We start from the raw sequence: 15734 nt of genomic DNA on the forward strand, positions 1-15734 counted from the left end.
TCTCCGCACCATGCCGTGAGTGAGCACAGGCTGAATCAAACTAAAAAACCTCTTTTGTTTAAGAAAAAGCCCATAAATGAGGGCTTACAAATTTGTTTTCAAGGTGTCCAAATTCCTGCTGATCCACCCCATCCCCCCCCCCTAACCCTAACCCCCCCCCCATCTCCTCTCACACGGATTTCAAAGAAGAACTGACGCCCCACAGCACTGTTTTCGCGTTACCACGGAGACTATACCCCAACTGAGGTCCTGGGCTTTTACTTTTTTGTTCCCCCCTAGTTGTTCAGCATTGGTAGGCTCCTAATAGTGGAGCCAAATGAGACAGGAAGGGAACAGTGGATGTTGGGGGGGGGGGGTAACGGGGAAGGGGGTGATCTAGGGGGGCGAGGCAGAGGGAAGCAACAAAAAACATCCAGAGATGCATTCATAATGACATCACTACCATTTCCCACAGCCGTTCTCATAGAGGGAGCCCTCGGCCTTCATTCATTGGCTCCCGGTTGGCTTTTCAGGAGCCCAGGGAGGCCATCGCTCCCCTCATCTCAAAGCCCTTTTTGTTGCAGAACAGAGAGCTCGTTTCTAGGCCCACAGAAAAGCCTGGGTAATTTAGTTTGGGGTTGCCAGGAAGTCTGAGCTCTCTAGCCTGGCAACAATGGCAAATGTTATTGCCTCACTTCGAGGGCCCAGAAACTCCACAGCTGCAAAGCCTGAATTCTAATAGAAACTTGCTTTTTTTCTCTTTCTCTTTCTAGCCCTAAAATTCCTTCATCCCTCCATCTGGAGTGATCTCTCAGTAGGCCACCACAGAGAGAGAGGGGAGCACTTCTCTGGGTGGACTGGGTCCCCTAGAGGTTTTAGAAAGCAAGTGCTATTTGGTTTTTAACTGTTGTTTCTCGAGAGACAGGTTTTCCATGAGGGTCCAATAAAAGGATTTCCTCTTTAGATTTAACAGACAGGACTCAAGAGTGGAAAAGGTGTGATTGTTACCGATTATGACTGAAACTTTGTGTTTTTTCATTACTCACGTATCTCATGACATTGGTCTGATGTCCTTGTCCTATGCAAATGGAGGGAGCATCATGGTAGATTAGCATCTGTGTAGCAGTAAACAGACAACCCTTAATAGAATACACCAGTGACTGCATTTGATGCTCTTCAATTGCTAATCATGATATATTCTGGTATCCAGTCATTATTGAAGAGGGCAGCATTTTGAGCTCTCTGCCCTGCTCGCTCATTCCCCTAAATCTAAGTTTGTATTGCTCTGCTCTTTACAAACCACTTCTAAAATATTTTTAATGTGATTAATAACTCATTTGGAGGGTGTTGCTGCCATCTAGTGGTGAGAAGTCAATTGGTCAGTAGGCAAAACAATTGCACTGTAACTGTTATAGCCCACCACTAACAAGTCATAACCTGCTATGAAAGTTATAAGCCATAGCTGAACTAGTATCAAATTAACTGTGCCCATCTTCAAAACTAAACAGGATGCCATGGAACACATATCTTCCATGAAAGGTTTATTATAAAATGCAAGACCAAACAACTGTAGTTATTCTAAAACAACGGTATTTATTCTAATGGCAAACACAATACAATAACATACACCTCTCTATAGGATGTAGGTCCGGCGCATCAGAAACCAAATAATGACAGCAAAAAGAAAACCATCTGATGTTTCACTATCAAAAATCTTTGATAACTGAAAAACCAAAGAGAGGAGGTTATTGAAGGCCAGAAACAAAATAGGGAAGCCAAAAACAAAAAGCTGATTCGTCTGCTCTGACAGGGAAAAGGGATCTAGTTCAAACCAACAGTCATGAACTACCAAAAATACAGGGAAAGTACCAAGCTTTTTCTTCTTTTTTTCTCAAATATTGTGGGAACAGACGGGGTCTGTGCTTGATACGTGCAACTACACTCTTCCCCTGTGTCATCGTCACACACCTACACACATAAAGGTTAGAAGTCACAATTAAATTCCAATTCAAACAGTAAATGGTATTCACAAGGTCAAGTGTTGAACACTATTCAGAAAGTACCCTCCACGTTGTGCTTCAAGCAAATAAACATTTAACAGGATCTCAACTGAGTTGAATGAAAAACAAAAAAATCCATCTTGTTATGCATGTATACAAGCGTTATTTCAAAGCTTTGGTGATATACAGTGAGTATTTCAGGGCACTTGTTAATATTTCTGTGTGTGGTCAGTGATGAATATCGTGAAGTGTACTGAAGAGGTGGAGCTCGGGGCTTTGGGGAAGTGTTTTCAACCATGGCCATTGTCATGAATCACATTCATTAGCATTAATATTATAACAGCTTTGTTCCAATTTCATAAATAAGTAGTGCAGTTTCCCCAACAACCTCATTCAATAATAGACAAATACAGTACTTGTTAAAATATGAAATCCTTAATTTCTATAACATTCAATATTTGTCAAAATAAACAGCACAATATTAAATATCTCAATTACTCTCATCTTACAAATGCTATATGTAGAAACTGCATAGCAATGTAGAAACGACATATATTGTAAACTACTTTCATGTTATATTATCATGCATACATATGTAGTCTATGGAGAATATTATGATAAATATCAAGTTCTTAAAGTTCCAATGGATTTCATATTTTAACACTAAAAACAACAAACTGAACTTTCACAATGAAAGATAGAACACAACCTATCCAAACACTGCACACTGTGCAGTAGAAACCAGGCTCCAGAATATGATCCATCCAAACCAAGAACAAACTGTCAAAGCATCTTAAACAAAAAGGCTCTTCTCACCTAAAGCTAGCATCTTCAAATAAAAATGCTAATTGTGATTTATTTTCAAACTAAGCCTGTGGAGTTGAGGAGAGAAAGAATAATACTTGCCAGTTTTCCAGAAGAATGCATTTAAGAACATTTATGGATGATGCTGGTATTCAACCAACCCTCATTACCATACAATGCGTCATTTTTATTAAATTGTGGATGGTTTTGGAGCATCAGATTACTTGCATGAACTGAACAGATCTAAAATTGAACCTTTTGAAGCTTAAAACAGGGACTGTAGACATTAAGCTCGAGGTCACATCTTGATTGAGTGACACATGGCAATATTTGAATTTTCACCCTTTGTCATTTGGATTAAAAATAAATCCTTCTGCAATATTATATACAGAACATGGAATATGGGTCTAGACTATGGCGCAGTATAGCCATTTTTTTTTTCTGACAATGTGTGATTAGGTAATAGCTTGATACATTTTACTACAGATGGTGGGGTAGACCTATACTTCACAGCTGGCGAAGACACTAGCACTTTTAGCTTAACATCAAATTAACCATGTGGCAAACCATGAATAAAAGGGAATGTGATTGTGAACCAAAAAATCTTTAATTTTCATTGCATGGGCTGAGCAAACAGCAGTGGAATCAAAGTGATCTGTGTGTGTGTGTGTGTGTGTGTGTGTGTGTGTGTGTGTGTGTGTGTGTGTGTGTGTCTGTGTGTGTGCGCGTGTGCCTGTGTGCGCACGCGTGTGTGTGTGTGTAGTTGGGTCTCATGTAGCTTAAGCGGGCAACTTGTACGCAAAACTATTCCCAACCCCTTCCCAAGAAGCAATTTTCAGATGGCATACAACTAATGGTTATCACACACATATACTCCAGAGTAATGCCAATATTAGTCCAAAAACCTAGAGGAAAAATAACCCACCCACTAGGCTATTACCCATCGTTCCATCAGCGTGTGTGGCTAGTGGGGCGCCGACCACCACCACCGCTCTCACTCAGAGTCTGATTCAAGTGGTGCCGTCTCATCTATGGCTCCGCGCTTCCCCTGACGCCTCTCCAGCTCCGCGTGGGCCTTCTTGTGCCTGGAGTAGCTGGACGAGTGCACAAATGTCTTGCTGCAGGCCGTGCATTCGTAGTGCTTCTCTGAGGAGTGCGATTTCTCGTGGTGGCGGAGGTTGGACAGGCGGGTAAAGGTCTTTCTGCAGTAGGAGCAGTTGAACTTGTTCTCTCCCTTGTGCATCTGCTGGTGCCTGGCCAGGCTCGAGGTGTGGCTGAAACGTTTGTCGCACTGCATGCAGCCGAACAGTCCCTCCTCCTCCTCGGACGCGGACACTCGCTTGGCGGCCCTGGAGCGCTTGTTCTTCTTGCAGACGTTGTAGAAGTTGGGTTTGTCCCTGGAGCATAGCTTGAGGCGGATCTTCAGGTCGGAGGACTTGGTCAGATCATCCGTGCCCTGGGTATAGTTGGTCAGGAGCTCCTTGACATGAGTGACCTGGTGTTTGGAGAGCGCCGTCGAAGACTTGAAGGTCATCTCACACTGGGTGCAGGCGTAGAACGTTTCTCCGCCTTGAACCGGCTGCGGCTGCTCTTGCTGCTGCTGCTGCTGCAGCAGCTTCTTCTTTTTCTTCTTCTTGCCCTTCTTGGTGCGGGGTGTTGCGGGGGTGTTGGTTGGGTGGCGAACTTGACTCATGTACTGTAGGACCTGCGGTATGCCCTTGCCTTTTTTGTGGATCAGCCGGTGCCTGGACAAGCTGGAGCTGTGGTTAAAATCCTTCCCACAGATGTTACACGGGAACAGTCTTTTTCCTAGATGCATTTTCTTATGAACCCCAAGTGATCGGCTGCCTTTGAATCTCAACCCACAATGCGCGCACTGAAATTTTGACCCCTCGTCTACTGGCTCCGGTTGCTTGGGCCTAGTGGGTGTAGAGACAGGGACCTTGCCTGTATGCTTCTGCAGGTGTCTTGATAGGCTGGACGAATGGCTATAGCATTTCCCACAGTAATTGCAGCGATGGTTTCTGTCCTCAGAGTTATAGTCTCCCTTCTCGTTGCCAGAATCAGAGCCGTCATCATCTCCGCCAAGCTGGCTGCTTCCTGGCTCCATGTTGTCCTCCTCTTCCTCCCAGTCAGTCTTCACTTCAACACTCTGCTCTGCCACGTCAGTGTAAACCTCATCATACTGGGAGAAAAAGGCTTCGTCTGACTCCGTCTTCACCTCCTCAGAAGTCAAGCCGGAACCCTCGTCCGCCTCCTTTTTCACACAGGCTAGTGTGAACTTTGATCCCTCCTCTACCCACTTGACCACATATTCTATGGGCTCGGTGTCCAGTTCCACCGTGAAATAATCAGCTCCAAGTACGTCAGGTTCCGATGAAGTCAATTCTGTCTCAGAGTCCTCCATTTGCCCAGAAGTTGGTCAATGTTGTGACAAAACCTTGCGTGTGACTTAGGGTCTTCTTCAGATTGCAGGACCAACACAGAATTATTTCACCAATCCTAGACAGAGAGAGAGAGGGAGGGGGGGGAGAGAGAGAGAGAGAGAGAGAGAGAGAGAGAAAGAAATTGAGCCAGGGGAACAGTAGCAACAACTGGACTCACACATGACAGGACCCAACTGGATTATTTACCATTGTCTACATTGCCTATTGCCTACTTACCTTTAGAAAGAAATAAAGGCCTACAATTACTAGGTGAACAGAAAAACAAAAATATCGTCTTCACACTCTTATCAGGTAAATTAATTAATATACTTTTTTATCTTGACAATAACACCTAACCGAGGAAAAGGAAACAGGCTTCCTCACGGAGATACTACTGCATTTTTAAATAGGAAATGAAAACGTCCCCCCCATGCCAACAATGGAGAGTGCTACGTGTGCAAAGTTATATTTCGCTTGACCGACACGAGACAAAATATTCATAATCTAGATATAAGCATATAGTTATAATATATACAAGTATTTTATGCCTAGGTGCAGATCCACTCATGTACATGGCAGTAAAATTACCGTAGAAAGCGACAACAATAAACAGGAAATACAGTGAGGGACCCGGATGACGAGCACAATGCATGCTGGGAAGAAAAGGCCGCCCGACATCCAGACGTCTTCATTCCTCCTCCGTTCAAAACTGCTCCTCACAGAAAAATGTCGATGTTAAACGAGATTATTTTTTGCATATCGTAATATAATGGTCTGGGATAAGATATTTGCTGAATGTTTAACATATTTGACTGTGATCAGAAATATCTCCTCTGAAGCGACAGTGGCTGGAAGTCCCGCCCGCCAGAAAATAGCGCCCAATAACGTGAAATAGTCACGTTAAATAGTCACGTTAAATAGTCACGTTAGATAGTCACGGCCTCACATTTATAAACTAAGTGCTCCTTCACATTCACAACCCAGTTTCTCACCCCAAAATATGTCTCAAGGCCAACGCGGTTTTTCTACAATCAAAAAAGCATAATGTTAAGATGCTAGAATGAATATGTCTACAGTTCCTAGTGAAATGGGACAATCTTCGCGGGTTGACAATGTCAAGTCCATCAGAGAGGGAGGAAGAGAGAAAGAGAGGGAGGAAGAGAGAGAGAGAAAGAGAAGCTGCTCAGGCAGAGTCTGTCTGTCTGTCTTCATGATCATTGCGTTTGAACAGATCGGTCATCGCAAGACCCCACGTTGCGCCCAGCCCAAGGGCATCGATATCTATATTTTTCCTTGGATCTCTCACAAAAACCAGGCTCAAACACACATCCAACGTTATCTAACGTTACACCAAACTGGATGGTTCAACAATGCTCAATAGATTTGACAAACTGGCCAAATTTGGCATACGGCAGACGTGTAACGCCAGTCTTGATCTGTTTGATGGCTAACTTGTATATTATTAGCTCTAACGAATGATTATATTACGATGTAACGTTATACTTTGGGTACAATGCGTATTTACCAGGCATTTATCCATATTCGTTTTCTTGTCCCTCGACGCAATCTCAATCTGACTAGATTTTCTGCCGCACCTCTGTCAGATCATAACCAGCCTCTTCTTCTTCTTATTTGGGTTTTATGGCGGATCGCAACCCAGTTTAGAGGAGCATAGCGCCACCTGCCGTCCAAGAGGGTTTCATATACGAGCGAATGTCAACCCTTGCGGCGTACAATCACAGATCTTAAGTACAATGGATTTCCTAACTGTATTTCTGGGAGGCGGTTCTAAACCGTCGTAGATGTTTTGTAGGTCGTGGAAACGTTCCAGTCACGCGCAGTCTTTTTCTACGAGGAATTTCATTGGACAATCGACCAACGAACCACATCGGATTGGATGAGGACCAAAGAGGTGAGCGAGGGGCACGTCGTGTCGCAAACGATCACTGAAATTAGTGTGTTAATTTAGTCACTTATTTTTTTTAAAGAGACCAATACCCGATGGTATTATATTCAAAACGACGGTACTAAATCCACTGTATTTGCAACAGAAACAATTTCTGTAAAAATAAAACAGTAGCGTATGACGTCATGTCTTCCTTTACGGTCATGCCCACGTGATGCCAACAACATCAGCGAGGCAACTCTGAGCTGCGCATTTCTTCATCTCCTAAAGATTAGTTACCATAGTGTTATATTACCACTAGTCATCACGGATTTATCTATCTATCTAAGGTTGTTGTTTTATTACTCTACTAGTCTGCTCACCTCCTTTTCAACGTGTCGTAAAGGAAATAGAGCAAACGGCGAACATTACTTTAGCTATCTTACAGCTAGGTAGGGAGCAGGATGGACAACACAACCCCTCCAGGGTCTCCAGGGGGGTCCAGTAAGAGTGGTCTAGGGGGGGCCAGTAAGAGTGGTCTGGGGGGTTTCAACCTCTTTGGTGGAGCATCACCGGAATATTCCAATGCTGAACTCGCCGGGGTGCCATGTATGTAGTTTGTCTTTTGTAATATTAACTAGTTAGGCCTACATCAATCATCCAGGAAATCTGATCATTAATGGCTTCTCTCTCTCTCTCTCTCTCTCTCTCTCTCTCTCTCTCACACACACACACACACACACTCACTCACTCACTCACTCTCACACACACTTTCATACACACGCACACACACACACACACAGTAACGGGTATGAGTCCCCTCTCCCCATATCTCAGTGTGGATCCTCGTTATCTTATAGAGGTGAGTTATTTTTTTTAATTTTCTTAAAGGAGTCATGCCTTAACAAACCTGTGATTTGATAGGTCTGTAATAATGGCCATAAGACTGTCCAAATCAATTAGACAAGATGGCTGTGTTCTGTATCACTCCGCACACACACAAACACATTCACTGTATACACTGACTGCACTACTTTTTGTATACTGTTCTTTTCTTTAGCTTATCATTTTTTGCACTAGTTTTTTGTACTGCCATTTGCACTGTCCTGTCTCCTTCCTGCAGCACCCTGTCCATTGTTGTCTAAATGTTATGCACCTAGCCGGAAAGCAAACTCCTGGCACATTGTACAACTGCATGGCAATAAACGGTTTCTGATTCTGAAATTTCCATGTAGGACAGTGATGAGTTCATTCTTCCTACTGGGGCCAACAAAACCAGAGGTCGGTTTGAACTGGCTTTCTTCACTATTGGAGGCTGCTGTATCACAGGTGAAGTTCTCTTTTTTTGTGTCCCTCCCTCCTTTCTCTCTATCTGTTGTAGTCTCTCTCTCTCACACACACACAAGCTACAACAGCTTTTATACCTTCTGTTTCTCAGGTGTGGTGTTAGGATCTCTGAATGGCCTGCGTATGGGTCTATCAGAGACCAGAGACTTGGCCTGGTCCAAACCACGCAACGTACAGTGAGTTTTGGGTCATCTTTTCAAAGGGGACGCTCATACATGTTTGTAGCCATGTGAGACCATCCTGATCTCACAAGCTCAAATTCTGTTTCACTCCACGCATCAGTCTGGTCACGCTCAATAGAAATCTGTTTATGCTACATCAGAAAATGGATCTGGCCAATGAGCATTCTACGACGAAATAGTAGCAGCTACGCCGGGCGTGGTTTAGCTGTGACGACAGCGAGAAGCAACTGTAAAACAACAGTGGCGGAGGTTAGCGTAGATGCTGCTATAGGATCAGTTATATCTGAACTGGAGAGTATTTTTTTATTGAACGAAGAGCAATAAAAGATGTAGAAAATATGTTTTTGCTGTTCTCCTGACTGGTTCATCCAATCACCGGCCTATGTTTTTTGAAAGGCCTGCCATAACTAAACTAAACTCACCATTCATTTGAGCCAAGATCATGTTTACACCTTTGCCTCCCACAGACATATGGTTTATTTAGTCAGTCATTGCATTCAATTGGTTTCATGAGTTGTTTTTGTCTGGATTTGAGACACAAAGCAGTTTATGGGTTATATGAGTCTGTCATGTATATAGTAGTGTATTGGCCATTCTGATATCAATCAGCAGAGGGCAGCCTTTACCTACTTTTCACTATACTCAACAAATTATGTTACATGAGGTTTTCAAGATTTTGCATTAAAGGTCACCAATACTGAAAACCAACCAATATTATTATACTATTAACTTATATTAATAGATGACCTCTAAGATAGATATATGCAATACTTCTTCGCTAGTTCAGTGCCCACAAGTATCTTTTGCAATAAGCTCAATTGTGTTGCTAAGTAGCCACCAACCTCCATTACGAGATTTAAATGAGTTTTGGCCCACAAATTGGGAGCAATTTGATGTTCAGTGTCATGCCCAAGGACACTTCGACATGTTGTCAGGAGGAGCGGGGATTCGCCCCCCCTGTCTCGTTGCTTTCACTTGCTGTGATTTCACGTTTTGCCTTTGAATAACCCTGCAGTCAAACACTGTGTTGACACACCTGCACACTGTAACACAGCTGGGGAGGTGAAGGCCAGTGTCTAGGCTCATAACAGCAGCTGAGTCCACACACAGGCCGTAGAAGACCAAAGTCTGCTAAGCCACAGGAACACTGTGTGCAGCACTGCTGGCTCCAGTTGGAAGGTCAGTCTTGACCCAGGTTGTCCATTTTCAGCCAAGGACGTTGGAAGTTGGCATCATGTTCCAGTGTTTGTGAATGGCGGTTTCTGATTAAGACCATTTACTTATTGTCCTTTGACCTATGAACAACATATGTCTATGCGTGGTGTATGGAGTCCACAAGACCCATGTTCAGGGAGCTCAGGGACCAAACTAGTTTAATATCCAACCCCCTTTGCTAGAATCCTGTGCCTCTAACAACATTAAATAGCAGTGTTTTTGAAACAGGCCACAAATTTGTGGATGTGTCCAATGGTTATTATGATCTCTCTCTTCCTCCATTTTAGGATCCTGAATCTGGTGAGCCGCCAGGGGGCGACTTGGGCGAACACGCTGGGCTCAGTGGGTGAGTGGACGCTCACTGTCCTGACCGTGGCAGGTGCAGGGGTCACTCGAGGAGAGTTACACTGTAGCATAGTGTCTCTGTGATTGTTGCTGTGTATGAGGCCTTAATTAGAGATGCACAATTCTCAATCCATCCATATCATAGTACAGACAAACCGGGCGGAGCCAAGAAAGAAATCAAACAGACCTCTTCCTAATCATACAATACAGTACTGGCAAGCTACGCAATCCCGCTTTATTATCAGTTTTTTTTTGTTTGTTTGTTTTTTTTTGTTTTTTTTTTATCGGAGCTATTCTTAACATTATCAGATTTATCTGTATGATGTCATAATTCCTGATATTGGCCCGATAATTATCTGTCCGATATTTATCGTGCATCCCTAACCTTAATGGTGACCACAGACTGTGTGAACTTTTTTTCGTGTGTGTGCGTGTGTGCGTGCGAACGAATGTATGTTTGTGTGTGTGTGTCTCTCCTTGTCCTCAGCTCTGTTGTACAGTGTGTTTGGGGTGGCTATCGAGAAGGCGCGGGGAGCTGAGGATGACATCAACACAGTGGTTGCCGGGACAATGGCAGGCATGCTCTACAAGGCTCCAGGTTAGAACCGTAACTCGCTGTACGTTGCGTGGCTTGGACCGCCGCCACCATCGAAGGCTGAGGGAACAAATCCATTGTACGGTAATTAATGACAGCGGCTCCACTGAAACCATAACGTCACGTTCAATGCCAGCGTCAAAGTTTGAGAATCACCCAGGGTCATTTCTCGGTAAAACATCAAAATGATGGCTGATGGTTGCTGCTGACGTTGAGGGCTCCAGCGGTGCCGTCAGTAGCAGAGCTTCAGGGCGTAACGAGACCCAAGGGACACTGGGTGCAGAAAAGAAAGAAAACATGACCTGACAACTGTTACTTTATAATTCTGCCAAGGAAGCTTTTCTCCGTGTCAGCACAAGGAAGCAGGATAAAGCTTAGTCTCACATTTCACTTTCCTGTTTACGGAGACAAATCCCACAGCGTTCGGAGATACAGTGTTAGTCTTCATTTAAGGTGTTTGTAATGGAATGAGTGAGGAATTTGGAGGAGAGGCCATCTTGAAAGAGAGTTGGTCAGCGCTTTCCCCTCATGTTTACAATATGGCACATATCAATATAAAGATGGGAGGTCAAGAGCAGTGCTGTTAATGATTGACAGGTCTGCTGTCATGCCCTTGTCCAAACATAAACAAGGCAGTGCACTCTGCCCAGGGCATGGGTGGCACTGCAGTTTAACACCCTCAAGTCCACTGACCATAAAAGCCCCATACCTGGCACTTGTGATAAGAAGCTATAATAAGACTAGATTAGACTTTTTACCCAAGTGACAGCATGCATTTGTATGCATACACAAAAACTACTGGACCAATTTTCACAAAACTCGGTGGAAGGATGTAGCGTGGTCCAACTCAGAACCCATTAAATTTTGGAGCAGATCCCTGTGTTAGAAACAAGGGGTTTGGACTGGGGTGTGCAGGGGGAGAGCCCAGAGTGCACTGCACTGCCCCCTGCTGGCTGCGATCCAAGGTGGGCGTCACAGAGCCGCCCAAACAAGGCTGCCCATTCACCTCCAGTCATTTTTTAAACTCAGGACCTCTTATTTCTCCAGGGTAAAAATACGCAGGGGATCTCCTCTGAGTGGGCTCAGGAACCAAAAATTCATTGTCAATGGGGGGTGGGGGCTGAAACGGCCATATCTCGGTCACAGAGATGAGGGTTTTTGACTTGCATGACCTGAATGTACTGTATAGGATGCAATGCACACACTTCACACACTTCACACTTCACACACTTCACACTTCACACACTTCACATATCACGCCGCACACACATATACACAGCACACACATACACATTACACTCTACATACTCACTGTATATACACTGACTGCACTACTTTTTGTATATTGTTTTTTCTTAGCTTATCCTTTTTTGCATTAGGATTTTGTACTCGCTCTTTGCACTGTCCTGTCTTTGCACAGTCCTGTCTCGTCCCTGCACCTTGTCCATGTTATGCACCACGACACGACAAAAACAAATGCCTAACACATTTGAAAAACTGCATGGCTTGCACGCACGTGCACCAGCACAGAGCCACCAAACGCATTCATGAACAGAGGTCTGTGCTCTCTGAGCCCCATTTCTAGTGTACTGATATTTTCCCAGTAAATCCCGGAAGAAAATCGTAAAAGTTTTGGTTGAAATACCCTTCCTGGACTACCTGATGTGGCTGACCTAAATCTCATGGCATACTGGTTAAAACGCGGTTAGAGAACTACAAAGTTCTCATGTTCTTTAGCCGCCTCCCCCATAATTCTGTTCAGATGTCTGCGTGTGATAGAAAGTGATACAGTACACAGACAGATGCTGCTTTCAGCAATAACAAATGCTTCGATTAGTTTGGGGGTTGGGACGACTAGGGCAGGCCTTACCAGCTGCTCTTATCGTACTGTAAGTGCGTGCGGTGGTATCTATTTGTGCAAGAGGCACTCCTCCGCTACATGCAATACTCAACATGTCAACACACCTAGCTCTGAATTCACCAGGGGGAAGTTCCTGGAAAGTTGCTGGTTTCCATCAGTGGGAGTGGATGGTAGGGGTGGGGCTAAGCTGAACCAAGGAGGTTAACGACACCCAACCTAATGCACCACCAGTGGAGAATGTTTCTACTTGAATGAAGCTGCACGCTGACCCTGCATGTTTCACCACATGGTATCTATTCCTGGCTGGCCTGGCGAGACGCTCTTCCTCCACTCGCCCACCTCATTTATGCCTCACGTGACTGAAAAGGTCTCCTCCATGGTTTAACAGCCAGTCTCATTGTTGTGTTACTGAGCTTTTGTGAGCCTTGTGCGCTCATTCTGCTTTCCTGTTTTTATGATCTGCTGTAAAGAGTTATGTGGCCCTCTTTTGTGTCACCAGAAAGGTGCTTCTGAGTCTGTGGTCATGTTGGTCTTTGTCCTCGTTTCACAGCGAGGTGGAATGCGGGTGGTGGTGGTCATGTGTCGTGATCACGCTTCACAGCGAGGTGAAATGCGGGTGGTGGTAGTCATGTGTCGTGATCACGTGAAACAGAAGTCTAGTTCAGCCGGTCAAACAAGTCAGAAGAGGCTCCCCAGACCAGGGCTGACTGATGAAATAGTTGCACTGTTGAAATAGGACAGATTAAGATATTATTGCAAGTGATAGGTATAGGTACTGCATTTGCATTTGTAACGCGCTCCCCATCCAGTTGTTACACTGGCCCGGAGCGCCAAGTGATAGATGTAGATGTACTGTACCTAAAAAGAAAGTCTCTTTTTTTATATGATTTCTGTGTTTTCTGCCACACACATGCTGGAGGAGAGGTGTAGGCCTGGGTGTTTTTAGACTTGCTTACATGTGATCAAACCTAGACCCAGCAGGAGAACATGTGTGGACGTGCAGCTCTCCTCCTTGAACTCACAGAAAGAGGAGAACTAGATGGAAGCTGTTATTTCTCTTGAGACGGCTACAGTAGCATAATTGCATCTCTAAGCCTTCCATATCCTGTTGTGCTGGTGCTGGAGCTGCCTATTCAGATAGCTTCAGACGGGCTCATCCTGAAGTCTTTATTTGAATGTGAATGATTCATACAGTGTCATATTCAGCATGGCAATGCTAATCCTGTCATGCAGAGGATTCCAGGATGTATTCTTAGTATTCCTAAACCTGTCACCTAGCCTATAATTAGAGATCTTTTTGTCCTGAAAGGATATTTGTTGGAGATTAGTTGTCTCTGTGTGTGTGTGTGTGTGTGTGTGTGTGTGTGTGTGTGTGTTAATGCACTTGTGTACGTGTGTATGTTTGACAACAATAAGAGCTGGTAGGCACGCTGACCTTAACGGACACCACTAATGTGTAACATGCAGGGCCTCTCTAGTCTATGGCAGAATGATGTAGCCAGCACAGATACACACGTATCGTCAAGACCCAGCAGTGGGTGTGGATTGGGGCTGCGGTACAAGAGAGCTTTATCAGTCTTATCCCCCCCTAGCAGCGTGTGGGGCCAGGATCAGCTAGCTACGCTGCTGCTTCTACTGATAGCCTCTGTTTGTGAGGCGCTCTGTCCACGTTAGACCGAGGGGCTGTCGAGTTCCTCTGCGTGTTTGCCTTTGTTTACCTTTTGTGAGTCAATATTAAATGGTTTACCACTTGAAATACCACGCTTGTTGATGTTCCAACATACCAATCAAGACTAAACTTTTTGTTAATGACATTGTAGTACTGTGTGTACTTTCCAAAGTACCAATAGACAGTGTTGAATGTGGGCTGTGTTAAATGTGAGCACACACACACCTTTGTTCTGTTGTGCCTCTGTGTAGTTTCCCTGGTGGGGATTTTGACGGTGTGGATGGTTGGTCAGGTGCTAAAAGGCACGGCACCAGAGAATTACCCTGACTCATTTATTCTCCTTCCCTCTCACTCTGTGTTGGTCTAGTTCTGTGACATTTAATGTTAATGTTATTTTATCCAACCCTTGCTGTACATTGGGTTGAGTTGTAATATTAGTGACAGTGATTTGAGATATGTGAGGGCTGTGTGGTTCACTTACATTGTGTGTGTGTGTGTGTGTGTGTGTGTGTGTGTGTGTGTGTGTTTGTTCCAGGTGGTCTCCGTGGAGCAGCCAGAGGGGCTTTGGCAGGCCTGGCCCTCTCAGGACTCTACGCCCTCTACCACAACTGGAACCACCTTAAGGGCGGCTCTCCTACCCGCTACTGATCAGCTGCACTGCCTCAACACTGGAGGACAGAGGAGAGCAGTCTAACTTATCTGTTCATGTTCTTCTGTCCAGACTGAACATGTTATGTTCTCTTAGGAGGCAGCACCTCCCAAACCAATACTTGTTTCTCTCATTCATATGAAATGGGACTGAGATGTGGTTCCAAGATTGCACTAAAGAGAGAACGGAAAGCCAGTGTTATGGACCTTCACTGAGGAGTGAAATTATGCTGCAATGGCACATTATATTTGTAACATAACTTGTTTCTTCTATAAGACGTAAATATATAGTTGATAAAATGTATTTATCCACTCCGAGTCAGTTTAAGGCTTGTAGCCTTCTTTTCCCAGCATTTTGGGGACGTGCACTATTTGAATGTTGAAAGCTGTTTTTAATTTGAGATGTGTGGTTGACAGCTTCATATGGTCTTTATGAGTATCATATTCCATAAGTTAATCGTTAAAATGGTTGCTTTATGATTCCGAGACGTTATTGTCCGAAGATGGTGTTCCTAAAACCTTGACGCTCTTCTGGTACAAAGAAGAATACTACTCTCTGATGATCACTGTTGAGGATAGTGTCTTGATCTTTGTTGTATAGAAGCAATAATTGACATATTAGCCAGGAATATGGTGTATACATCAATGCACTTAAATAAAGAGATTAAAATTAATCACATTTGCCGTTTTCTCCTCAGTGAAATGTGATTCTGATACAAAATATGTCGACAACCTGCCCAATAAAGAGTACAAGGTAAGGCTATAGTGGTACAGTAAA

The 15734-nt window shown here is 44.2% G+C and overlaps 2 protein-coding genes across 2 annotated transcripts; one reads left to right on the forward strand and one right to left on the reverse strand.

Annotated features, from left to right (window-relative positions):
- Nucleotides 1-3188: 3188 nt before the first annotated feature.
- On the reverse strand, nt 3189-6831 carry LOC311325887 (uncharacterized protein). Its single transcript, XM_084458703.1, has 2 exons — nt 6735-6831; nt 3189-5285 (listed from the first exon to the last, which is right to left on the reverse strand). The coding sequence occupies exon 2, from the start codon at nt 5188-5190 to the stop codon at nt 3778-3780; it is 1413 nt and encodes a 470-aa protein (XP_084314829.1). The 5' UTR covers nt 5191-5285; nt 6735-6831; the 3' UTR covers nt 3189-3777.
- Nucleotides 6832-7341: 510 nt separating this feature from the next.
- timm23b (translocase of inner mitochondrial membrane 23 homolog b (yeast)) lies at nt 7342-15621 on the forward strand. The gene is made up of 7 exons (XM_084458710.1): nt 7342-7703; nt 7898-7956; nt 8330-8423; nt 8533-8617; nt 10126-10184; nt 10671-10781; nt 14844-15621. The coding sequence occupies exons 1-7, from the start codon at nt 7559-7561 to the stop codon at nt 14954-14956; spliced, it is 666 nt and encodes a 221-aa protein (XP_084314836.1). The 5' UTR covers nt 7342-7558; the 3' UTR covers nt 14957-15621.
- The last annotated feature ends 113 nt before the right edge of the window (nt 15622-15734 follow it).

The sequence above is a fragment of the Borostomias antarcticus genome, assembly GCF_949987555.1.
Source record: "Borostomias antarcticus genome assembly, chromosome: 25".
In the NCBI taxonomy this organism is placed as follows: domain Eukaryota; kingdom Metazoa; phylum Chordata; class Actinopteri; order Stomiiformes; family Stomiidae; genus Borostomias; species Borostomias antarcticus.